The 26,233-nt window shown below is 41.7% G+C and overlaps 1 protein-coding gene across 4 annotated transcripts in view; it reads right to left on the bottom strand.

The window, feature by feature from the left end:
- LOC143375880 (uncharacterized) overlaps nt 1–25,814 on the bottom strand; it is a 38,611-nt gene extending 12,797 nt beyond the window's left edge. Inside the window, exons 1-2 of one of the 4 annotated variants that reach the window (XM_076825473.1) lie at nt 25,521–25,814; nt 25,030–25,444 (exon numbers count right to left, since the gene is read on the bottom strand). In XM_076825473.1, the coding sequence (XP_076681588.1) occupies nt 25,030–25,435 (406 nt within the window). In that variant the 5' untranslated portion in view covers nt 25,436–25,444; nt 25,521–25,814. Of the gene's footprint in view, nt 1–20,510; nt 22,093–25,029; nt 25,445–25,520 lie in introns of those variants that run through there. The other 3 variants (XM_076825472.1, XM_076825474.1, XM_076825475.1) reach the window with 3 other exon arrangements.
- Nucleotides 25,815–26,233: the final 419 nt, after the last annotated feature.

Raw genomic sequence — 26,233 nt, 5'->3', positions numbered from 1 at the left:
AACCACTGCACGGGAATGCGCCCGAAGATAGCATCTTTTTGTGTTATCGAACCCCCTACGTTGCGGACATCCAATTCCTCGTGCCGATTTCTCAATGGAACATAAATCGATGGGGCGAATGAAAACTGTGGAATGCTATGGAAGGGAGGAATAGTGATGAATGGAGGAGGTCTTGGATCACTAGGATGCTACGGAGCAGAACTCCTAGTGATCCCTTATTCGAAAACTGTGGAAGGGAGGAATAGTACTCGTGAGAGCAGAACTCCTAGTGATCCCTTACTCGAAAGCTATAGAAGGGAAGAATAGTACTCGGGACAGCAGAAATCCTTTCATAGATTTCGACTAAGGGATCACTAGAAGTTTTGCTCTCACGAGTACTAATCCTCCCCTCTAGAACTTTCGAGTAAAGGATCACTAGGAGTTTTGCTCTCACGAGTACTAATCCTCCCCTCTATAACTTTCGAGTAGGGGATCACTAGGAGTTTTGCTCTCACAAGTACTAATCCCCCCTCTATAACTTTTGGAAAAGGGATCACTAGGTTATATTACTCTTTCAAGTTCTATTCCTCTTTTCCATAGCTTTCGAATAAGGGATCACTAGGTTATATTACTCTTTCAAGTTCTACTCCTGTTTTCCATAGCTTTCGGTTAAGAGATCACTAGGAGTTCTGCTCTCACGAATACTAATCCTCCCCTCTATAAGTTTCGAGTAAAGGATCACTAGGAGTTTTGCTCTCACGAGTACTATTCCTCCCGTCCATAGTTTTCAACCGAAGAAGCCAAAGTTCCCTGCCCCATCAACTCTTTAGCACTATGCAATCCCTCTCCTTCGTCCTCGCGTGGAATCACGCGACGACAAGTGTATACAAACTTGCGAGCGCTCACGGTACCCCATCGCAATTCCCATTTCAATGCAAACGCGGCGGGCGCGAACTTTTGTTTATCGCGCTTCCGCTCCGATCAAAGGGAACGCTCGCGGAAACGAGAACGACCGTAACCGAAAAGGCGAGGAGAGCAGCGTCTAAATATAAACGGCTGCCAGGGAGTCGTTGAACGTTGGAAAAGAAAAAAAGCCATTAAACGCCACTTACAAAAAGCATTATTCCTATTTAGTTAAACACCGAAACGACCCCTTTGCGGCTAGCAGAATCGCAATGACAATGAGATTCCGGGTAACCGGACGAAGGCCCGGCGCCACCCATCAAAAGATTTCAAAGTACAGGGCTTAAGCTGGCCAAACGTGTAGAGGAAGTAGCCTTATCGTAAAAGTGTTATGGCAGCTGACGCATAGTATGTAGCAGAGCAGTTCGGCAGGTCCTCGAGTTGCAGAGGAGCATATGTCGCTCACCCGGATATTTGGCAACGCGGTCCTCGAGCATTTTCGATGCTTCTTTCCTCCTCGCCCGGCGCGGGTTTCTCTTCTAGACACGGGCCAGCTCGCGTGGCACGTCCCCGTGGAGAAGCAGGTGGGACCACGTGTCGTTTCGAGACCAGATGGAAGTGTCCACCTGGTAGCACGCTTCCTGGCTTTCTCGTTTTCCGCTATCCTACTTCTTAGAGAACTTCCTATCTGCCCACTAATTTTCTTTGGCATCGATTAAAGGTGGGTTAAGGTTTAAACCGTTTTGCAAGCCCCAGGGTACAGGAGGTGCTCCGTAGCATGGCCATTTCTACGAGACGGGGCACAATGACTCACGAAACTCTAAACCAACGTCGGCCAAGCGGGCAAGGATGTCTTCATCTTGCTGTTTTTCCTCTGCCTATAAGCCGTCGTGTTTCCCCGTGAATAATCGCCCGGGCACAAAGGAGTATCGCTTCGATACAATAGAACGGAACGCCCACGAGAGAGCAGCGGAACGTATATCCCATAAGTGGAAACAGCCCGGAGGTGTATCCCCTGGCCGTGGAGCAGAGGTTCGAAAAAAGAAATCTCCGCGGTGCTCCCTGACAGATGGACCCCAGACTTCATTAAAAACGCAAATTACAGGGAATCCTACAAGGGCACGGCCAAGAAGATCCAAGATGGTGGGACCGCTGCGCCTTCGATCGAATCACTCCACGTCCATTTGATCGGTAAGAACTGTTTAATGAGGGGGGGACTCGACTAATTGCCAGTGTAATTGCGACACGAGCCGCATCGAACAAGATGGATCGGCTCAGGAACGTTAATGGACATCCCCTAGGGCTGTTTCCTGCACTTTTGCTGCGGCTTTCAGAGAGTTTCAGGGATGCAGCTGCTGCGCGAGGATCCAACTAGTGTCAGTTATCTTTATGAGTTAGTTAATTAGTCCCGTGGATCCTGACAGATATAATCTGATATCAAAGTCAGTTGCGTCGAACTGGAAGTGTCCAAGGACGACGCTGGGGTTGAATGACCTCGTAAAGCAGGTCGTCGAACTCTTTTTTCTACTGATTAATTAATTAATTAAATATCAAACATATTGATATTGGAAATTAGGAAATTTAATTAATGCGTCACGTGGAACAATGGAAAATTAAGAAAAGATAGAGAAATAAAAATCATCCCCATTGGGAATCGAACACCCTAGACTGAATTCGTAGTTTGGGACACTTGCACCTGAGCTAATGTTACTTTCACGATTCGTCTCTACTAATGAAGTTATAGTTGCACCCTACTTTACAAAAATTAATTTCCTGAGTGAACTATTGCTCCCACAGCAACGACGAAGAGGACTTTTGTCTTCCTTTTACCAAGACCTACAAACTACCACCTTAAAATTTTAATATTCACTACCAGCTGATATTCTAGAACTCCTTTGTACCTATCGTTTCCAATATTTCTAGCCGAATTTCTTTGAAAATCTTTAATTCTTTCAAGCGCATAACTGTATTAGGCTGTTCTAGACTTCTATTATAGCAGCCCAGAAGAAATAACTGTCGCGAGACGTTTGCACGCCACTGCACGCAGCAACAATAGAAACGGCGACGGAGTGATACGGAAGCGTGCAACTAACGTTCGTTGTCAGCTTCGGCCGAGGATCCTCGGGTGTAGAATGCCTCGTGTGCGTCCTATGGAACAGGTATCCACCCCGGTTATATACATAGGCAGTACATAAACATAGCTCACAGCCCTTTCGAACGGTTACCCGCGGACAGAGGATCTCTGCGTGCGCGTGTAACGCAGCACTGTGGCTTACGTAGGAAACAGAAGAAAGTCGGGAGAACCGTGTTTCTTCATGCTTGGAGAATTCGCGAAGATGATCCTCCGCCTCGAATGTGATACGCACACCTGCCCTCGCGCATAGCTCCTCCACGTCACTTTGCATTGTGGTTTCCATCGGCTCGAACGGTCCCCCGAGGGGCACGTGTGTCTAGCCTTTTAAACGGTACCCTTAGGTTTCTCCAATTAGGAGATCACCTTCGGCTTCTCGCTCACCACACCCAGGAGTCCCACGTGAGCCACTCGCGCTTCTAATCAAGGTATTCCTACGATCGACCTCGGGAACGCTGATTCTCGGTACCGAGCCAGCCACTAGGTATCTGGGAGCGCGGAGGAAACGAATCTCTCATAGAGGAAACGGGGAAAGACAGTCAGGTGCCGCGCCCTCGTCGGTTCACCGCGAGTCAAGTTCTCAGCCGATTACTCAGCCGTTTGAAAAAGGAGGGGGAGGGAGAGAAAAAAAATGGAGACAAAGAAGGAGCTAAGCGCCGACCTCGTTCCAAGGGAATTACGTTTTAGAACGTAATCGCGGCGCAAGGAAGAGGTGTCTCCCCGGGAGTGGATCGAGGTTGTCGGGTCGTCACACTCGCTGGCAATGCAACAATGACCATCGGAATGAGCGGTGAGCGAAGGAGTCGACCGGAAGTCTCTTATAATCCGCGGATGCCTGTCTAGGATATGAGTGCCGTGACGAATCGGCGATCGAGGATAGATCCGAGGGTGAGTGAAGGGATAGTCGAAGGACATCTCTTAAGTTGCGGAGCGATTTTGGAACGAAGGTTGGATGAGGATTGTTGCTTGGATGGGAGAGGTAATTTAGGGAATGATGAGGGTATTTTTGTATAGCCCTTCGACTATCATTGGGTTAACTGAGGATCGCGTGTGAGGTCTGGACCAGACTTGCTTCGAAATTCCTTTGGGTGTAATTATCGGCTTCGACGCGCCCTGGTGGAATGCATAGGCGAATTTGTCATTGGCGAGGATGACTCGCGTGACCAGGAGGATTTCGGACTACTTTTATGCCGTTTGGGGAGAAGTTTTCTAGGGACTGGTGGTGTGGCTCTTGGCTGGGATCGCGGGGACCTATTATTAGGGGTAATTGATGAATTTTTGAGCTGAGTATGGGAATGTTGGTCGCGTGATTATGACTGCAAAGTTGTGGTTAGTAGGGCGTCGGGCGATGGGTGAGTATGAATGGGGTATTATGGTGGAGGTTTTTTTAGATACCTTTATTTTGAAGAGTCTACTCTTGGGCTTAGGTAGTTCTACTCTTAGTTACTTCTATTCTTAGGTATTTCTACTCTTAAATATTTCTACTCTTAGGTATCTCTACTCTTAGGTATCTCTACTCTTAGGTATCTCTACTCTTAGGTATCTCTACTCTTAGGTATCTCTACTCTTAGGTATCTCTACTCTTAGGTATCTCTACTCTTAGGTATCCCTACTCTTAGGTATCTCTACTCTTAGGTATCTCTACTCTTGGGTATTTCTACTCCTAGGTATCTCTACTCTTAGGTATCTCTACTCTTAGGTACTTCTACTCTTAGGTATATTTATTCTTAGGTATTTCCACTCTTAGGTACTTCTACCCTTAGCTATTTATACTCTTAGGTATTTCTATTTCTAGGTATTTCTACTCTTAGGTACTTCTACTGTTAAGTATCTCTACTCTTAGGTATCCCTACTCTTATGTATCCCTACTCTTAGGTATCCCTACTCTTAGGTATCCCTACTCTTAGGTATCCCTACTCTTAGGTATCTCTACTCTTGGGTATCTCTACTCTTAGGTATCTCTACTCTTAGGTACTTCTACTCTTAGGTATATTTATTCTTAGGTATTTCCACTCTTAGGTACTTCTACCCTTAGCTATTTATACTCTTAGGTATTTCTATTTCTAGGTATTTCTACTCTTAGGTACTTCTACTGTTAAGTATCTCTACTCTTAGGTATCCCTACTCTTAGGTATCCCTACTCTTAGGTATCCCTACTCTTAGGTATCTCTACTCTTAGGTATCTCTACTCTTAGGTATCTCTACTCTTGGGTATCTCTACTCTTAGGTATCTCTACTCTTAGGTACTTCTACTCTTAGGTATATTTATTCTTAGGTATTTCCACTCTTAGGTACTTCTACCCTTAGCTATTTATACTCTTAGGTATTTCTATTTCTAGGTATTTCTACTCTTAGGTACTTCTACTGTTAAGTATCTCTACTCTTAGGTATCCCTACTCTTAGGTATCCCTACTCTTAGGTATCCCTACTCTTAGGTATCTCTACTCTTAGGTATCTCTACTCTTGGGTATTTCTACTCCTAGGTATCTCTACTCCTAAATACCTCTATTCCCAAGTATCCCTAAATATGCCTATTTCCAACTACCTCTACTCATGTACCCATCACCATTTTTCTTTCCGAGGAAATTGCATATATTTAGGTACCGATAACTGCTACTGAAAGTATAAAGGTTTTCCTATTTAAGGTAAAACGAGCTCCCCTAGTTCAGTCACATCTTTCAGAGTCACTGTACACCACCCTACACGTACATATTCCGTAAATCTACTCTAATCTAATCAATCCCTGCTTACTTTCGTGGTCGCAACCGAAATACGCCGGCCTCAGTCTTCATACTGGAAGAAGACCCTTAGAAATTCACTTAGCGTACCATTTATATTACTATATCTATCCGGTTACGGGTCATGCTTTTGGTTTGTTGGGGGTCTCCTGTGGTTATTAAGGTTTCGCGTGGAGTCACCTTACCATAACAACGAGCTTACGGTATGCCGTCCACGTAAAAAGAAACGAATATCCTACATACTAGGGAAAGCAACGCTTCGCCGTTCCATTACCACACACCATATTTAATCTCAATCCTATTTTCTCAAACTCAACAGTAAAATAAAAAAAAAAACTTCATACTCAAAATATTACTTTCCCTTAAAAAAGAAACACTCCCACTAAAGGTTACTACAAAACAAAAAATTGTCCCCTACTAAATAAATATTAGAAATTCAATAAACCTTCATAAATAAAAAAATTCCTTTTCGAAGTCAAATCACACTAAAGAGATTCCTTAAAATGTAAAATGTGCCTCGCGTTGCGCAAACGGGAACGCGGCTTTACGCCTGCAAAGGGCTGCCAGAGGAAGATTGCGAGTGCGTGGCCACTTATGTCCGTAATACATCCCGTGCGTAAGTTCGCATGCGTATATACTTGCTCATTGTCCAGAATCGCGAGCCATGAAAACCAGTCTCTCACCAGTAGCTCGTGCCGAACTTTCAGCACTCGCTCGCGTGTAGGAACCTGTGTCATTAAAGGGAGAACAGGACGAATGCACCGCCGCGCACTTTCATTTCGTCGACCAACTAGGAAACGAAACTTTTAACGACGTCGCAAACTGCTTCGGAAAGGTTTAAAGAATTTTTAAGAAATTCGAAGGAGTTTCAAGAAATTTGAAACTGTTGGGAGAAGTTCAGAGAAGTTTGAAGGTGTTTCCAGAAATTTGAAACTGTTTGGAGAAATTTAAAGAAGTTTAAAGCTGTTTGAAGTAATCTGAAACTGTTTGGAGAAATTTAAAGAAGTTTAAAGGTATTTGAAGAATTTTTAAACTGTTCGGAGAAGTTTAAAGAAGTTTGAAGAGATTTGGAGAAAATTGGAGAAAATTGAAACTGTTGGGGGAAAGTTAAAGAAGTTTAAAGGTGTTTCCAGAAATTTGAAACTGTTGGGAGAAATTTAAAGAAGTTTAAAGCTGTTTGAAGCAATCTGAAACTGTTTGGAGAAATTTAAAGAAGTTTAAAGGTGTTTGAAGAATTTTTAAACTCTTTGGAGAAGTTTAAAGAAGTTTGAAGAGATTTGGAGAAAATTGGAGAAAATTGGAGAAAATTGAAACTGTTGGGGGAAATTTAAAGAAGTTTAAAGGTGTTTCCAGAAATTTGAAACTGTTGGGAGAAATTTAAAGAAGTTTAAAGGTGCTTGAAGCAATCTGAAACTGTTTGGAGAAATTTAAAGAAGTTTAAAGGTATTTGAAGAATTTTTAAACTGTTCGGAGAAGTTTAAAGAAGTTTGAAGAGATTTGGAGAAAATTGAAACTGTTGGGGGAAAGTTAAAGAAGTTTAAAGGTGTTTCCAGAAATTTGAAACTGTTGGGAGAAATTTAAAGAAGTTTAAAGCTGTTTGAAGCAATCTGAAACTGTTTGGAGAAATTTAAAGAAGTTTAAAGGTGTTTGAAGAATTTTTAAACTCTTTGGAGAAGTTTAAAGAAGTTTGAAGAGATTTGGAGAAAATTGGAGAAAATTGGAGAAAATTGAAACTGTTGGGGGAAATTTAAAGAAGTTTAAAGGTGTTTCCAGAAATTTGAAACTGTTGGGAGAAATTTAAAGAAATTTAAAGGTGCTTGAAGCAATCTGAAACTGTTTGGAGAAATTTAAAGAAGTTTAAAGGTATTTGAAGAATTTTTAAACTGTTCGGAGAAGTTTAAAGAAGTTTGAAGAGATTTGGAGAAAATTGGAGGAAATTGAAACTGTTGGGGGAAATTTAAAGAAGTTTAAAGCTGTTTGAAGCAATCTGAAACTGTTTGGAGAAATTTAAAGAAGTTTAAAGGTGTTTGAAGAATTTTTAAACTGTTCGGAGAAGTTTAAAGAAGTTTGAAGAGATTTGGAGAAAATTGAAACTGTTGGGTGAAATTTAAAGAAGTTTAAAGGTGTTTGAAGAAATTTGAAACTGTTTGGAGAAGTTCAAAGAAGGTTGGAAAACGAAAGCTGCAACTAGGAAGATAAAAAATGGTTCTAATTCTTTTCGCTCTTTCCTCACTTCCGCAACTCGATCGAAAACTTCTGGGCGACAATGTACGCACACATGCAAGCCCCGAAACCTGCTCTTCACAATGGCCCTGTTGATGCGTGCAGTTTCTTTTCAGGCAAGGTTTCTATCGATTGGTCAAGGGGTCTGGTCTCACTTCCGCGAGGTGATTTACAAAACCCAACGGTACGAATCCAATACATGCACACTTACTCGAACGATCCTGCCACAAAGATCCTACCATCCTCCCCGACATAAATGTATCATGCACCCACCCTTCAATTTATCCAGAAGCAGGCTACCAATGTCTCCCTTGGTCCATCAATTATTCAGCACCCCTGAAATATCTCCCAAGACACATACGCCTCCAATAACATTAAGGGGTGGTTCCGCTCTAAAAACGTCCAAAAACCAATTTTCTTTTATTTCATTTCTCGAACGTTGTAAGAACCATTCAAGGTTTCAAGCCCTTTAATAATCTGGCATTATTTCTTATTCCAGACACATTGCTTTGGGTACTATAAGTCCCACCGTTTTTTGATGAATTTTTCACGCCCTTGCTTCGACAAAATCCCAGCGCCATTTGCAATGACTAATAACAGGAAAAAAAATATATTTCTACAGTTCAAGAAATCCTTAACATAACGCAAGAAGTCCCATTGAATTATTCGTGGTAGTTCTCCTTTAATTAATTCCTCAAGATTACCTATTTTTAAGGGCTCCAAGAGTGAACCTTCCCTTAAAGATAGTGTATCAAATCGTCTACAATGCGCCGCGCTGTGTAAATCACTAAAATTATTAAAACGAAAATCTAGAGAGTCGTCTATTCAGTGTTTCGCAGCTTCAAAAGCGCATAGCACCTGAATTTAAAAAACCCCGACCACAAAGCTCCAGACTACAGCCGCTCGCAAGTTTCACGGCCGTTCCGTGCATAATGGCCAGGAGGAATTCCCCGCGGGTCTGCGGAGGGCCTGCCAGGTGCCTTCCTCGCGTGTCACGCGCCTACGTTATCCCTTTCTTCCCCCGGGCGGGCGCAGAAGGATTGAATGACCAGCGCGCGCAAGGGCCCTCGCCCTCCGAAGGGACGTCGTGGTCGGAAGTGGGTGGCATGGACCCAGCAGATGTCCCAGAGTGTGTCGCAGAATCCGCTATCGCACACGCGCCCTCATTGTCGCGGAACAAGCCAGACAGTTCTTTTTATCGTCGCCCGTGTTCTTGCTTCTAGTATGCACGGGCCCGTTTTTTTCGACGACAGCTTGCCGGCCCCCATTGTCCGGGGGTTTCTTGACTTCTTCCTCGGCCGGCTCGCGTACGCAAGCTGCGAACGATCCCCATTGTTTCTCCGCTATCGATCATTTCTTTTGTGCCGGAGGAGCTGGCAAACGGAGTCTGCCAGCGAGCGGGCAGCGCGCTTATGAGGGCTCGCGTGTCGGATCGATTCGGAGCTTGGGAGGTGTTTGACTGGCGTCAACGTCAGAACGCGCCGAGGGACTCGCGCCCCGCAGAGGGCAAAATTTTTATTTCAATAAAATTTGGTGTAACGAGTAGAAGTTAAAAAAGTTAACTCGGGTTAACGAAGGAATGACGAGTAATTTCCTCGAGATTTAGTCGTTATTTTATTTAATAATTTTGCCCATCTCTGGCGCACAGCTTCGCATTTGAGGCATTGAGATGAAAAAAGGAATAACCAGTCGCGCACTCAGGGGAGACATTCGACATAAAAATAATTTATAATTAACCCTTTTAATTTCGAGATTGATAGAATTTGTATAAATTATTTAATAAACCCTGATACAAAAGCTAAACAATTAATTTACTTCGTTATATCCAATATTATTCTCTTGCAATACCAAACGTATATATGTATATGTACGTAAATCAATTCAAAATAATTACTAAAACAAATTCAATTTAAATAATTTTTCTTCACATAAGTGTTACTCTAAACATAAAAATATAGATCATTCAATTAAAATTTCGAATATTAATTATTTCAGTGTAAAAGGAAGGTTTTAACTTAAATTAAAAATTTTCTACAAAATACACTTTTCAGTAGATTTACTATGTTACAACTTTCCTCGCTTATAACGAGAATGGCGGGCAATTTGTACACTAAACAAAATTATCTTCAACAAATTCGGGGGGAGTTGAACGCATAAAAATATTTTTAAGAAAAACTTATTTAATGCAATTCCATTCACTGCAAATTCAAGGAAATTCACTAGGTGTTTATAAAAATTTATTCGAAGAATAGAATCCAGTTGTCTTTTCTTTTTGCAAAGCTCCCACTTAGGGGGGTGTCAGGGCACCTTGCCACCCTCCCTCTGGGACTAGCGCACATTTCTTGCGAAATTAAGCTGGTAGCAATAATATATTCCTCTCTACTAAGTAATCATATAAAATAGGAGAAATTAATTTTTTTCAATGTGAGTTTGTCCGTTTTTGCTCTCAACGCCTAATTTCTTTTCAATATTTTCTGGAAAATGTTGGAAGTATTGCCTCGGTGTCCCGGAGTCTTCGCTCGAGGGGAAGATACGCAGAATTTTTTTCTCAGATAAAGCGTATTAGAATCTTGATTGATTAATCGACGGATGGCAAAGACATTACTTAGATTCACGCGAATGTGTGAACGATGGATCGTACATTGCGATTGTATCTTTGATAGGGTGAGGGAAGGAGGTTGGATCTTTTTGCACGGCTCCCGGGGACCGTGCTCTTCGTGCACTGATTGGGTCTAAATCAATTTCACAGGGAGGTTGGTCGATTCTTCTGCGGTTTCCGAGGAATTCCTCTCGGCTCCTCGGAACAATATCCCGGAGCTGACTGCGGGTTCCTTATTTTCCGAGCGATCGAACATTTGCGCGGCAAATGGAACGGGCCGGCGAACGGACTGTGGGAAAAGCACGTCGCGGGGGCTTCGAAGCGGTGTGCCGAAGCCATTGAATGCCTGCTTCCACCGAATAGGAAGACGGGCAGAGGAAGAGAGAATGAGTGAACGAGAGAGTGCACGAGTTAGTGATTGATAAAAGGAGAGAGTGAGAGAATGAGTGTATCTTTGAAAATCCAGAGGAGGAATGTTCCTGTGGCGAACCGGTACCGCACTTCGATGCTCCAAACCTTTTGTCGATCGACCCACCGAATAGAACCAGATTCGTAGATACGAGAGGCAGGGTGTCGAAACGATTTTTTTTATCGTCGTGGGATTTAGGGGTCGTCTTCAAATTTCTTGCGCTTTCTTACAAGGGGAAAACAGGGAGCGAGGTGGCATCTGAGGTAATATTTTTTTAATCCAATTTGCAACATGAGTAGCCTAAAAAGTTGCGCTTCGTCGCACACGCGAAACCGAGTCGAATGATTTACATAAATCTTTAAAAGAATTTTAATAACTGAAAGAAGTGCAATGTAAAAAATATTACGGAGGGGGTTGGAATATTAAATCTTAAGAATTCTTATAGGTACTTGGGGAGGGAGGGGTAAGAAATCGCCGAAGCTACCCTTACGTAATTTAAGAAATAAAATAATATATAAAAGAAATTTTCTGTTAAATGATTTTACCAAAAATGCACTAAAAAATTATTCTTCTCTTGTTTTACAATTTCGATGGTGATACGTGACTTTAAATAAAATCGTACAAACTGTTTCTTTACAATTGATTTGAACAATTCTACAGGATAATCCCAGAGTTTGTATGATATTATTTAAAGTCACATATCACCATCGAAATTGTAGCACAAGAAAACAATTATCTTTCACTTTTTAGTGCAGTTTTAGTAAAATCGTTTAACATGATTTTTTTAAAATATTTTCCATATTTTTTTCTAGTTTTTAGTGTCTGTGGATTTTTATCTTTTTTTAATATTTTTTCCCAGTTTCTAGTGTTTGTTTTTTTTATGCATTTCTTCTTGTACATTTTTGTTTTTAAAATTACCTGCAAAGTTTCAAGAGAATTGGATTAGTAGAAGTGGATGAAAATTGACTTACCAGATTTCAACCATACACCAAACAAAGACCAAACATACAGAAGATCTCAGCTAACAAAGTAAAATCATTTAATTAGATCAGTTCCTTGACTCACAAGTCTGAACCGACTATTGAAGATCTAGATACCCCACCTCAAAAGAGAAAATTCGTATAGTTACTTAGTTCCAGCAGAGATCTATCAAGAACCTAAGAAAAGATCCAGCAAGCTTTGCTTACCACCTGTCCCTCGATTAGCCAGTTTATTTTTTATCAGCCTCATTAATCACGGTCCCCGGGCGTATTGCAACGCGGGGAGGGGGTGCAGGGGAAGTCATCTATCATCGAGCTATCAAATCCACCGTGATAACCTACAATCGGACGACTCCTCGTCCCTTCACGACAGCATCAAGAACGCGTACGCGTGGGTACCTGGACTTGGATCCATTAGAAGACGAGCAAGAAGGGACGCTGGGGCCATTAGGTGGGGTGAATGGCTGCGTTTTTCAACCACAACAGGCTTACTTTCGATTTCTGCTTTCGCACGTCCTACCTTCTTCAAGGATTCCAGAAAAAGAGCAGCAGGTTACAGTGTTACACCCTCCCTTTGCCTAATTCAACGCAGCTAAATAGCTTCAAGTATTATAATCATTATTAACAAATTTATTTACGCTCAAAGAAACTTTTATCCTTACCCTCGATGCACGAGAAAAATTTCAGAGATTTGCTCCACGAATATTTTCGTGATACTTCGTTTTGCTAAGACTTTCTAGTAGCAGTGGAATTATTATTGTGAATTTTATTATAAAGGGTATATGATTTGGATTTTATTAGTTCTATTATTTTCTTGCTTTATTGTCTGTTTATTTTTCTACCAGATTTTCTTTTCTTTCCTTTAACACTGTTTCTTTGCTGACTTTATTAATTGTATATTGTAAACTAAAGGGTCTTTACCCGGGGAATATGTAACAATAATAACCCTTCCTTGACACACCTCTATTTCCGATCAACTTTATTGGGAATTAGGCCATGGGAACTCAAGGCACATTAATGGTTTTGAATCTTGATTTCATTCAGGACACTTGGGAGGAACGTCTTTATAGAACGAAACGATTCGGCAGAATGAATTTCCTGAGGAGAGATCCGTCAAGCACATGGAATCTATCGCTATAAATATCCTGATATAAACATTACAGCCCTGTCCTCTCATGCATTCCAGAGCAGTAATGTAAAAAGTTCATTTCTGCGTAAATAAACTTTCATTAGTTAAACAAAAACCAGGAAACTTTGAGATTCCTGGGTGGCTCACACCCAGAGTGTGAAGGAAGGGATGATAATAATTATATTGGAGAAGCAGCTGAGGACTTTCTTTTGGTGGACCACCGACCACCTGAGTGGCTGTCGTACCCAAATTTCGAGACTCCGGCTCGTGATTGATGAGTGTAAAAGGAATATTGAAAGCTGCCTAGGTAATTCCTTGTTTTTAGATGGCACTTCTTGGCTCCCTCGATTCCTAAGTTTTTGCTGGAGAAACCCTCGGGGGCGAGGCGGAATTCCTCCGAGCGCCGGTCAATTTACACCTCGCGGGGACAGGGTACGAAAAAAAAGGGCACTCAGGAAGCCATTAAAGGGGTGGAGAGGGCCGAAAAATGTCCCTTATTCCGGGGACCGACCGCAACGCGGCTTATTTCGGTCGCCTCTAATCACGAAGCGCCGCGGAAAGATGGGGCATGTCGACGAGGCGCGGGCTCGTCCTTTTGGCGGCGATCGTGATCTTTCGGGAGCTGGTAATTACACCCGGGGAACTTGAAAAGCTTGAGGAACTCCGTGCGTCTATCTTGGGCACTTGAATCACGTATCGAGAATTCGCAGTGGATACATTGGTAGGTATTAACCCTCACCCCTCCCTACGGTTCCCAACTTAACCTTTAGATGACCGGGTTTTAAAAAAAAAAAAAAAAAAAAATAGTGAATTATATATATATATATATATATAATTGTTATATTATATATATATATATATATATATATATATAATATAACAATTCCTCTTTTTTATACTCAAAATTAACCTTTTACAGTACAAACTTTATAAATTCAAATTAATTCAAAGTGATTACTAAAACAAACTCAAATTAAATCACTTTTAGTAAAATAATTCATTCAACAAACATAAAAACATAAATCATTAAATTAAAATTTTTAAAATTAATTTAATTATTTATATATATATATATATGTATATTATTAAAATAATTCATTCAACAAAGATAAAAACATAAATCATTAAATTAAAATTTTTAAAATTAATTTAATTATTTACACATATATATATAAATAATTAAATTAATTTTAAAAATTTTAATTTAATGATTTATGTTTTTATCTTTGTTGAATGAATTATTTTAATAAAAGTGATTTAATTTGAGTTTGTTTTAGTAATCACTTTCAATTAATTTGAATTTATAAAGTTTGTACTGTAAAAGGTTAATTTTGAGTATAAAAAAGAGGAATTGTTATATTATATATATATAATTCACTATTTTTATATATATATATAAATAAAATAGTGGTTTTCAGTTTCCAAAAATGATATATATAATTATATATAATATTTAATTTAAACTTCCCAGAAGGGAGGATAGCTGGAATCGGAACGAAATCGGAAGGTACCGATAGTAAACCGAGGATGAACAGCGCACGGAACGTCGCTCCGCGCGATACATCGTCACCGAGTATCGAGCATAAAAGACACATTTGCATGTCAATTATCCGCTGCCTACGCGCCGCGCAATATTATGCTTCGATAGACGACGGACAATTCCGGGCAAATATTATCCCCTTGCCACCCACGGTGCCCCACTGGGACTGAATAGGAATTACCATAGGCGGTTTTCCATGCGTCTCCACTCCGCCAACTAGCAACATTTTCCACGCAATAATGGAGTGAGGAATCATTCCTTGAGTTTCGTTTAAATCTGACATTAAAGGGAGGTGCCACCTCGGAGGCACGAAGATCACAGATTTATTTAGCAATTTGTTCTTTTAAACCAATGCCATTAATCAGATTTTTCCATTCAGCTCATTATTTAAAGGAAAAAAAATTACTGAATAAAACTTATGATCTTCACGCGTCCAAAATCGCACCTCCACTTAAAGATCTGCAAGGTAGAATTTATCGCAGAAGAATCGTTGCGATCCCTGTGTAATCAGAATCCCACTCGCAGAGGGAAGTGGGTGGGGGCTCGATTAACGTGTATTAATGTATCACGATCACGTTCACTCGTCGATCGATCGACCCGAGAACGAGCTGATGATGCATCTGCCTTTTGGAAAGACCCTTGACGCGACAGGTAGACCGTTATCGCGATGGCGAACGAGGAAACGTTTCCTCTAGCGATTGGAAATCCCTCGTCCTCTACTTTCAATCTTTCTTTTTTATCCTGCTACTTTAAATCGAAATATCGACCACCTAAGGTGTTACACCCAGTCGGGAGGCCGAAAAGTGGCGAATTTTTCTGAAAAAGCAGAAGCATATATTTTTACAGAACTTTTTGCACGATTTTTGTAGATTTTTATATAAAAAATAAGCCCACCAAATTTCAGGAAAATTGGTGCAGTAGTTTTTGAGATAGCTTGCTCACCGTTTTTAAAAAGGCTTCTTAGATGTCGTATTTTTATTATAAACGTAAATATTTTTCTACAAAAAAATTACCAAATGTTCTTTAAATGTTGCTCTTTTAAGTGCAAAAAAGTTCTGTCGAAATATATGCTTCCGCTTTTAAAAAAAAAAATCGCCTCTTTTCGGCCTCCTGGCTAGCTATAACCCAACTCAATTAATCGTGTAATTGTATGTACTATAAGTCAAATTTGACATCAGGCTTAAACAGTTTTTCTTTTATAAATCGAAGTTTCTCGCTTTTAAAACCCTATTTTTTAAATTTTTCATTTTTTCGCGAGCCCCCTGAGCTTCGGGGTCCAGAGGAGGCTGCTGCATCTTTCGCCTGCAGATTAAGACGGCACTGACTTATACATACTCATTTGCCCGCCCACCAGAAAAATATCAACACTGTGAATAGTGTATCGAAGCAACCAGAATCGAACGTGCAAAGTGCACTTTGACAAAGAAGCTTACAGCAGCGAGATACGAAAGTGGATATGAAGAAAATATTCCAAAGAACCAGGAGTCCAGAGGGGACCATCCCTGACTGCTCAAAGGCGCCTGCGCGGAATTAGCGCCTGGAAGGGGTTGCAGGTAGCCCGAGTCTTTTAAATCTGGAAGACCGTGGATTTCAGGGGTCCGACGGAGTTTCAGGGCGGCTTAGAATCGAGTTTACCATCGATTATCTCGGGGACCAATCTGAGGCTGCGTTTTGGAGCTTCAGGTCCGTCGAAGGACTACAAAAGCGACTCGTTAGGGGCTCGAGGAGGGTGGCAAAGCTCGTTTCAGTGCTCGCCGGGGCTCCAGGGAATGGCACGGAACACGAGCAGAGCCTTATCTGCTGTATTTGGACAGAATGCAGGGCGCTTCGAAGAAATCGATGCGCACTTGCTGCCTTCAGGGAACGAATTTTTTAAAACGGAATATGTCTAACGCTTCTTCTTTTTATCCTTAAAAATGCTTTGAATTTTTATATTGGATAAACTTTCCCTCCGGGAAACCTTTTTTTTCACCGTTTTATAGTGATCGCAACCACGTAACATGCAAAAATATAAATTATGAGTTTAGAAAGCTACACGTTAAAAAGTTATCAAGCAACTTTGGACGCATTTGCAAAACTTTAATGTGATTTACCCGGACTTGACCTCGCCCGTCTTTTTAAATACACATCGGACAAATAAGCACAGTATTTAAATAAATAACATATAAAAAGACAATTTATTTCGAAATCTAAATAAAGTTTTTTCCACGAAATACTTTTATTAATTTTTAGAAACATCGCAACCTTTTTCGCCTCATAACTTTCCAACGAGAACATTTCTAAACTCAAGATTGGTATCGTTGAACTCTATACCTATAACAAGAATTTTTCATAAATTTAAGTTCAGACCCAAAAAAAATTTCCCAGAGGAAAAGTTCACCTTTTATATTTTTATGTAAAAATTATTTTTTTCCAGGGGTTAAAATGCATAGCCAAATAAATACGGGGTTCAGGTAGGTTCATACTTCTCCAGTGAATAAAACTACTCTAAACATGTACTATTTTGTTAATCCGATGCAAGGGGAAATGTATCAGATATGATACCGCGGGTTCTAAAAGCTTAGTTAATCTTCAGACGCTGTTAATGTATTAGACTGTCATTGTTATCCTAGTAATAACTGGCAGGGACTTTGCTTTCACTCTCAAAGACAAAGTTCATTGCTTCTGGGAGGATTACGCGGTACTTTTCAAGAGTTTATGAATACCTGCCTTCGTTCTACATTTATTACGTCACCCGCCTGCCGGGCTATGCTGTTTGCAAGATTCTCGCATTGTTGCCTGAGAAAAGTTTCCTCGGTTTTCCCACGTGGCTGTCAATGCTCATGGTCGTCTCTTTTCAAATTAACCACTATTTTTCGAGTAGCTAGGATTTATTTAGTATATCATTCCAGCGATCTCTTTTAGTTCTCGCGATACTGAAAAAGATTCAGATAACGATGACTCATAGTGTTAAAAAGATATTTCTTCAGCATTTCATTTTGTTATTAAATACTTCCCTTAACCCTTCGTTGCATATCCCCTTCGATTTTGGAAAAAAATGCATTCTTGGACTCATACAAGTGATAATAATGAGAGAAAAATAACAAAAAAAATTGTTTTTTCTATTTTTCCACTTTTTCTTCCATTACGATTATGATTACTTAAAAACCGTGGAATTACACCGTTCAGCGCGATGTCTGTAAATGTTTAGAAACTAGGATTTGTATCTTTCATGATAAAGTAGTTACATCACAGGCTACTTAAAACAAAAAAATTAAAAAGAAAATATATGTTGCATATTTGCAAACACTATGCAACGAATAAAGATTGAGTACAATAGATTACGCGCAGTCTAAAGAATTTTTCTCTGGAAATATCCAAGAGTTTCTAGATTTGGAAATATGGGCCCGTGAGGCCCAACGCGTGCAATTTTAATTTAGGTGCGCACTGGGGGGTTAACGAAGTTCCTAAGTAACCTAAAAGTGTTTCTATCCATGCGTTTCTAGATTTGGAAATATGGGCCCGTGAGGCCCAACGCGTGCAATTTTAATTTAGGTGTGCACTGTGGGGTTAACAAAGTTCCTAAGTAACCCAAAAGTGTTTCTATCCATGCGTTTCTAGATTTGGAAATATGGGCCCGTGAGGCCCAACGCGTGCAATTTTAATTTAGGTGGGCACTGTGGGGTTAACAAAGTTCCTAAGTAACCTAAAAGTGTTTCTATCCATGCGTTTCTAGATTTGGAAATATGGGCCCGTGAGGCCCAACGCGTGCAATTTTAATTTAGGTGCGCACTGTGGGGTTAACGAAGTTCCTAAGTAACCCAAAAGTGTTTCTATCTCGGAGAGGAAATTTTTCAGGACCCACGCTTATGGGACCTTTTTTCATCCCTAAGCTGAATTGAATACTTTCCCTAAGTCCACCGAATTTCTTCGCGCCCGGTAGCCTCAGAAATCAGAGGCCCGTTCCACGAGAAGCCGGTCGATGGTTTATGCGCTCTAATCGGTTCATTTTTAAATAAGAATTCGTGGACGCGGCTAAATTAGCCCGCGCAGTGACTCAGGTCGTTCAGGTCAATATACCTGAGGCATGAAGCTCGAATTCCTTTTAGATGACCGATACTGCGAGACGCGATTCGCGAGAAACGCAGCCACGTAATCGGTACGAGCGGCACAGGCGGATCTTTGAAGCGAGCCACCACTCAGCCTTGTGAAACGGCATAAAAGAAGAGTTCAGAGCTCGTGTGACATTGTTGCCCGCGCTATAAATAAAGGCTGTTTGATCAATGGCCAGAAACGCGGCTGTACCATGAATCCAAAGCGAAAGAATGCTCGGGGCACGAATGGGACACTGGAATCGAAACGCTCGCGTGTTGTCGAATAAGCAGCAAGGGTATTCAAGCAATTGGAGATGGATATTGAGGTTGAAAAGCAGATCGTTATGCCTGGTTTAAGTTTAGGTGAAATTCCTTCCGTTAAAGTCTTTCTCAACAGATTTTCTCAATGCGAAAAATATCGTCCGGCAACCCTTAATCGAAGAAGGCTCAAAAGAAGGCTCAAAGCTAATTTAATTCTAAGGTTTATTACCTCAGGATTTAAATCTCTAACTAATTTATTTCTCCCACTTTTCTCAATTTAATTTTCCTTTCACCACTACTGTTAAAATTAGTTAATATTCATTCGCTAATTATACACCTAAGAATTAACAAATACTACACATGTAGAATTACAGTATCCACCACAAAAGTATTCCCAACATTTTAATCCGTCGATAACGTATCACTAATTGCAAGACATTCATCGAGAGTTCAAGGAAGCTCGCAATAAAGACCTCTGTGATACGTAGGGTTGCCAATTCTTTTCTGGAGAATATAGTACTATAGGCCAAGCGTGTTAAAAAATATAGTACACTGTGAAAAAATATAGTACTTCTCAGAGGTAAGTGGCACGAAATTAAACTACATTAAAGCGATATCTTATTTTCGAAATTTATATTTTTGTGTATTTTCATTAGTAATTAATTTATTGTCTTTAACAAATATGTCAAAGTTTTATTGAGGAGCTCATTTCTTATGAGAGATAGACTGGCTCTGTCTCTCCCTTCCAGTCACTTAATATTCATTACAAAAAAACTCCTCTCTGTTAAAGTTTAAATTCGCAAACTAAATTTTTGATGTAGCCACAGAATAAAAAAATTAGTAAAATTGTAGAATTTTATCAATGTATCAGAAATATAGTATTTTTACGTACTACATCTTTTTCTAACAGTATATACCCTAGTAGCATTTTTAGTTAGCCAACAGTTGGGAATTAGTTGGGATATAGTTAGTGTTTTTGCCTACAAATTCCCAACATAGGGCCTACGGCAAACATAATAAAGAAAATAAACCTTAGTTTTTCCATTTTGGACGACTAGAACAGTTGCCACACCAACGCCCATCGAAAAAGAATTTTTTTGAAGAAATTTCTGTTACCGACTATATCTATGTATATATACGATAAAAAAGTTCAAAAAAATTCTGAGTATTACTTCAAACATACCTTAACATGCAGGCAAAACGCCAGATAGTATAAACTTATAGTTTTCGTGAAATAAATTCCCGAAGATGACGTTGAAAAACGGGCAGTTAAACTAGAGTACCCCCTTAAGTGACGTTGGGCCTGCGTTGGTTACAATCGCTGGCCCATTTAAAAATAGCGCGACACTTTAACAGTTGGCCGACGGATAACACGTCACTGACCCAACAAACTCCCAACAAATAAATGCTAGTAGAGTGGTACACTAGACAAAGATATAGTACAATGCTATATATTAAAGTACGGTTGGCAACCCTAGTGATACGCGTGCCGGACTAAGTCAGTAAATGTGGCATCGCAGGTGGAATATAAAGGAATATACTTACTCTGACTGTAGACTGCACTGGCGATGACCAAAAGCGCCAACGTGCCTCTGAGCCTCATATTAGGAAGCCTCGCGCACCACTTGACAACTCACTTTTATTCCCCGCGACGTTCGAACCGAGCGTTCAATTACCGCGGCGCGTAAACAACCGTCTAATTACCGCAGCAGCGGGGGCATTTCCTCTCCCGAAGAGGCGGAAAGAAAGGAAGAAGAAAAAATCACTCGGAAGGAGCGTAATACTCTGAGGCCGAAAGCTCGGTCGCGAGCACGCCTTTCCACGAGCAGACGTGCCACCTCTCTTCCTTCCCCCCTCTCTCTCTCTCTCTCTCGTTCCGTCCCTCTGAATAGCGCACCGTGAACCGGAGCGTTCCAGCCACTTTCCACGAGAGTTTTACCGAGAAGGAGCGCGAGCGAATACCGCTTGACACCGGCCCCCTTCCACGAAAGCTTTATCTGCGTCCCCGCACGCCGGCCCGGCGATCTCCGTGATCCTGATCGATAATCCCCACGCGATAAGTGCCTGTCAGGAAGTCCGCCCGGCTAATTTCTACTCCCCGCAACGCGGCGCGACGCTCGGTGCCTCTGCGAGCGCTGACAGACGCCCGGATTCGATCCCAAGACGAGAAGTCGGACACTGCGTGCACGTTGAGGGGGTTGATGTTGGTTAAGGTCGGAGACGCCAGCGCCAAGTGTGAACCCCGAGCCGCACCGTGCCGCGGTTCGCGAACGAATGCCACTGAAGTTGCCGCTCTTCCGAATTCCGTGGCCGCATAGGTGTGCGTGCGCGCCTTCTCCCACCGCGCTGCTCGTGAATTTCGTTACCCCCACCAACGGGCCTCTCGATCGCGCTCCATCTCCCCCCCCCCCGCCCCCCGGCGTGCAGCATTCGATTAGCAATGGGTCCGATCTAATTTCAAGCTTCTTAAATCCGTAATCGGGCGCGGGATGAAACTCGAGCGCCCCCAGGGCGGCCGGGCCTTTGGAAATTTTTGGCGAGACGCGGATCTTCGTGTAACGGATACTCGAGAAATGTGGGGATTTGAAAGAGACTAATTGAAATTGGAATTAGAATTTTCCGGGGGGCCAAAAAGGAGTAGAAGTAATTCAAGAGGTTCGTAAAAAGAAAATTGGAATTTTTAAGTAAATTGTTATAATCACCTAATGAATTTTACTGAAAATATTTTTATCCCTTCAACTCGGCTCTCACAAGATTAAATATCGAGTGCGCCACTGATCTAGGTAGACGCGGGGTTTTACTGTTTTTCGTAGGAAAAAATGCGAGCGGATAATTAGTTCGCAGCGGCCCGTTTGCACATGCATAGTTAGCTCAATTCCATCCCTACTTCGCCGCCGCTCTCGGATCCGGTGTATCCTCACTTCCTTTATCCCCCCCCAACTGTGTCTAGCCGAGCGCGTGTGCGGTCGACGCGTCAATTACATCTGAATCGAAGGCGACGTCTCATCGCAATCGCGACGTAAAAATGCAAGCCACCCGCGTTTCGACAATTAGTTCGCGTGGGCCGGGGCCATTACCAAGTCTAAATACTCACCAGCCAGATCGTGTGTACAGTCGCCCCTTCCTAGATTTCAGAAAATTCCGCCTTCAAGACAGCCAGGTCTTCCCGCACGATTTTTACCTCGGAAAAAGCTTGCTCGAATTTTTTTAAACAGTATAAACACTGTTTAAACACAGAAATATAATTTTCGTAATAGAAATTTTGTGTACGAACTGTATAAGAGAAAGTACAGGTTTTTTTTAGTAATTACAAGGGTAGGCGTAGGACTGGAGATTTATGAATGGGTGGCGTGAATGAACGTGCGCGACGCATGCGCGCTGCAGGCCAGATTCCATTCCCATTCCAGCCTCGCTTCTATTCCCATTGCTTTATCCTTTTGCTGGACTGCGTGGGCACCGGCGAGGAGCGCACAACAGCTGTAGTATTCGTGAGACGGTCCCCGCAGCCCTTATCAAATCGTAAAAGCAAACAGCCGGATGAGAAAGAAATGCGCGCACCGCCGTTACAAAATATTTGCACAGCTCGCAATCAGCACCAGGGCGGCTCTGTCTTCCGTCACCAAATAAGCCGGCAAACAGAATTCTTTGTAACGGTCCGATGAAACAGAGATACCGCGGGTTTCTCACGTACAGATTCTTTATCTGTTGCAGAACCGCTATGATAGCGTAACGCGACAGTAGTACTGAACAAACCCTTCTGGCACGGGGAACTTTCAATGTTTGTATAGTCGTAAAACAACGCCCGTGGAATATTAAAAGCTGTGACTTCGATCGCTTCTGAAAAGTCGGGGTATAAGAGATTACCATCTTCTTGAACCTTCACGTCGTTAGTATTCATAGAATTATTCTCGAAACATCTTTATCTTCCTTTCGAAAAGTAACGCAGTAACAGTTTTCGAAGTATCGTCCTTTTGTAATTATTTATAACTCCAAAATGGCGAGAGAGTTTTGAATTTTGAGACTCTAAGGTTCTCAAAGTTAATGAAAACCTCGTTTCAAAATATTCCTCAGTTTTGTGACAAACGATCTTGTTATATTATTACAAAAATTATTCTACAAGCTTTAATACGATACACGATTTACATGACGATCGATGTAAATCAAGATTCATTTCCTCGTGTGCAAGTGCGGCACGCTAATACGGCGACAGAGATTTGAAATGCATGTGACGGTTACAATAGCAGGTTACAACTTGTCGGAACAAGTCGTGACCACTGGGCCTGCCTTTTAAGATTCGCAGCCGACCGCCGAAAGGCAACGGTGCTACTGAATATTGAACACACTGCTCCTTTGGAATGCTATTCTTCGTAGTTGACCGACACAGCGATTATAAAGCTACCGTTTGCCTTATTTACGACGATACCTGCGGCACAGCGTCGAAAGTGAAGCACGTATAACCTCTCAGACGCAAGTGATTTGAATATCACGAGCACAAATTGTTTCGCAGTGCATCGGATGAAGAGACAGAAAAATTGTATTTTAACAATAATAAACTAATAAAACATTTCTCTCATCTGTTTCCCTTATTTCTACACCCTGATCCTTGGTTAGCTTCTATGAAACGCGAGGATCGAATGAAACTTTCTTCCGTGGATGATGAGTAACCCAAAACCTCATAGTTTTAAGGTTAAAGGTCCCTTCCCTGCTTTCGAACGTCTATCCTAACCTATTTTTTCAAACTTCCAAAAATACGGGTTATCTAAGCGTTGGTGGTCATGTAATATCAATTATGTGGTAAAAAAGACCCATAAGATATCATCGGAGCACGATAACGACCCTAAAGTCAGTAGGAAGTTTGTATTAATGAGTTCAATGATTTTTTCTTGAACTAGTAAAGCACTTTTTCTTGATTTCCATAAACACTGCTTTGTCAAAGATGGCGGGCACCCGTCCAGATTACTAATTACGTTTTACGGAACAAAACATGGTTTCTGTTAGTCCTTTTCTTTATTTTCACATATACAATTCTCTCAGCGTTCTCCTGCGTGTTTTCTAGCAAATACACGAAACATACGATTACTAACTTCAATTTTCCCGACTTAACAACGAAGCAGTGGAAGCTGTAACATCACAATTACAAATCGCGGAAGCTTATTCAATTACGTACAAATAGAATCGCTGCGTATTGATTGCAAGTAAAACGCCACATTTAATCAGCGGCCCGTGCGCTTAATTACAAGCCTCCGAAGAGTAAACGCAGAGACCTCTCTGGACCGCCCCTAAGTGGTGCAACATCTGTTGCATTCGATCGATCTTATCTTAAATTGCTTTAGCGCTCTCTGCAACTCATTTCGTAGATAAGGTAATCAGATTAGGCAGCACGTTGAACGCGAGGTGGTGCTGAGACCTAATTTTAGCGGTTACTTATTTACCATCTGTTAATTCCCACGGCACCACGCGAACTACTTTTAAACCTCAGATTACCAAACACTGCGTATGTACCCAGTAGACATGAAAATAATGCAGGCAAAGCAGCTCGGTAACCATATTACCATGCAATCTTACCGTAGGAATATCGATACAGCATCGTCGCGCCGCTGTATGCAATAAAGGCGTTCGAAAAGAAACAAATGCATTGTGAGGAGTAAAGAAATTCGCGCGGCAGACGCATGCCCGCGTTAATTTAGCTAATACGAAACGCGATACGCACCAATTACATTTTAATGGGGGGAGGGTCACGGTGAAGAACGCACCGTAATATAACTGTTCATTAAGGAGCTCATCGCCCACGTTAATTGGACAGTTGCTGTCGAAATTGTTAACACGGGCATAAAGCAACCTTGATCGCGGCCGGGCATTCTAATTAATCCGAGTCTCACGTCAATTAGTGGAAAAATGTTTGGGAACGCTCGCGTCGCGCCACCTTACTTCACGCGAGATTTATGTTTGCTTGTAAAAGCTGCAGAGGGACAAAGTACAGTTTATTATTTATCAGCGATCATTCCCCTCGATCTCTCATTTTACTTCGACGGGGACAAGGGACCAGCGCCCATTTTCTATTCACCGTGTTTGCACGTTTTGTGCTCTAGACAGACGTCGTAACAGCACTTCTCCCATCCACCGCAATCCTCGTCGCTGTGGCACGAAGTCGGTGGCGAGTGCCAATCGTAAGTTCGTGGACAATGGGTTCTCAACGGTGGGCAATGTTTCTTGGTCTCTTTGTCTTTCCCGACTATATCCGGCCACAACGAAAGCACCGGGGCTTCATCAGCGCTTATCCACAGCAATGGGTAAAGAAAGGAACGCCAGGCGTGCTCCATCCATCCCTCGTTCTTCCCTGTCGGGCAACAATAGTATCGATGATCGGTCGTCCTGCACCAATATCTGCAAACCTGCTCGTGGCTCTTCCAGTGTCCTCGTGTGGGGCAGAGGTTAGCGGAGAGGAACAGGATCGCCAACAGGCAACGCATACTGGAACACTATTATTCTTCGTTGCAACGTTTTCTCGTGTGACGAACAGTTTGCAAGTAGTTCAAGGTGGAAGAGTTAGGTGACTCACCCTGTATATAGTTGCAGAATAGTGGAATGAGTAAATAGTTCTGCACTCACCCGTGTCTCGGTTCCCGTCTGCAACCGTCGCTGCCGCGACCAACTCTTATACTTCGAGGAGACCTGCTATTCCTCTAAACTTCTGAGACAATTGTCAATTACCGTATTTCTTCTCGACAGCGCGTTGCTAATCTCCTTTGCCTTACAATATGAGACTTTCCAACGTCCTGCTAGAAATTCCATTTGGCGAGATGTCGAAGCGACACTGCCCAAAGAATTTAGTGAATGGAGGGAAAATTTAGTAACCGCTTTCCCTGCAAACGTAATTGCACGTATGTAAATCACGATCTGCGGTTGCGAAGGTAACAATTTTCATTCTTTTTAAACATCATTCTAATATTCCTTACAAAATATAATTCGGACAACAGACTTAAGGGGGCAGACCACTGTAACGGTCCGAAATGTAAGGGTGTTTTCGGGAATTTATTTCAACCAAACAACGCAAGTAAATCAATGTATTGTTTAATATAGTTAATAATGTACATATCGAAGGGTAAGAAATTTTTTTTTTCAATCAAATTCATAAGTCCGTTTCCTGTATACTCTTCGTCAAAATGTACGCTGTGGCAAAATCGTGCTCGTCGCGTTGACAGTGCCCAGGCCATATGGTTAATCCGAATTCAAAAAGACAAAAATATTTAGAAACTAGAAGCCTACGT

Source organism: Andrena cerasifolii, chromosome 13, assembly GCF_050908995.1.
Source record: "Andrena cerasifolii isolate SP2316 chromosome 13, iyAndCera1_principal, whole genome shotgun sequence".
NCBI classification, from domain to species: Eukaryota; Metazoa; Arthropoda; class Insecta; order Hymenoptera; family Andrenidae; genus Andrena; species Andrena cerasifolii.
The sequence above is the reverse complement of the archived record's forward strand: the minus strand, read 5'-3'. Positions and strand labels throughout refer to the sequence as shown.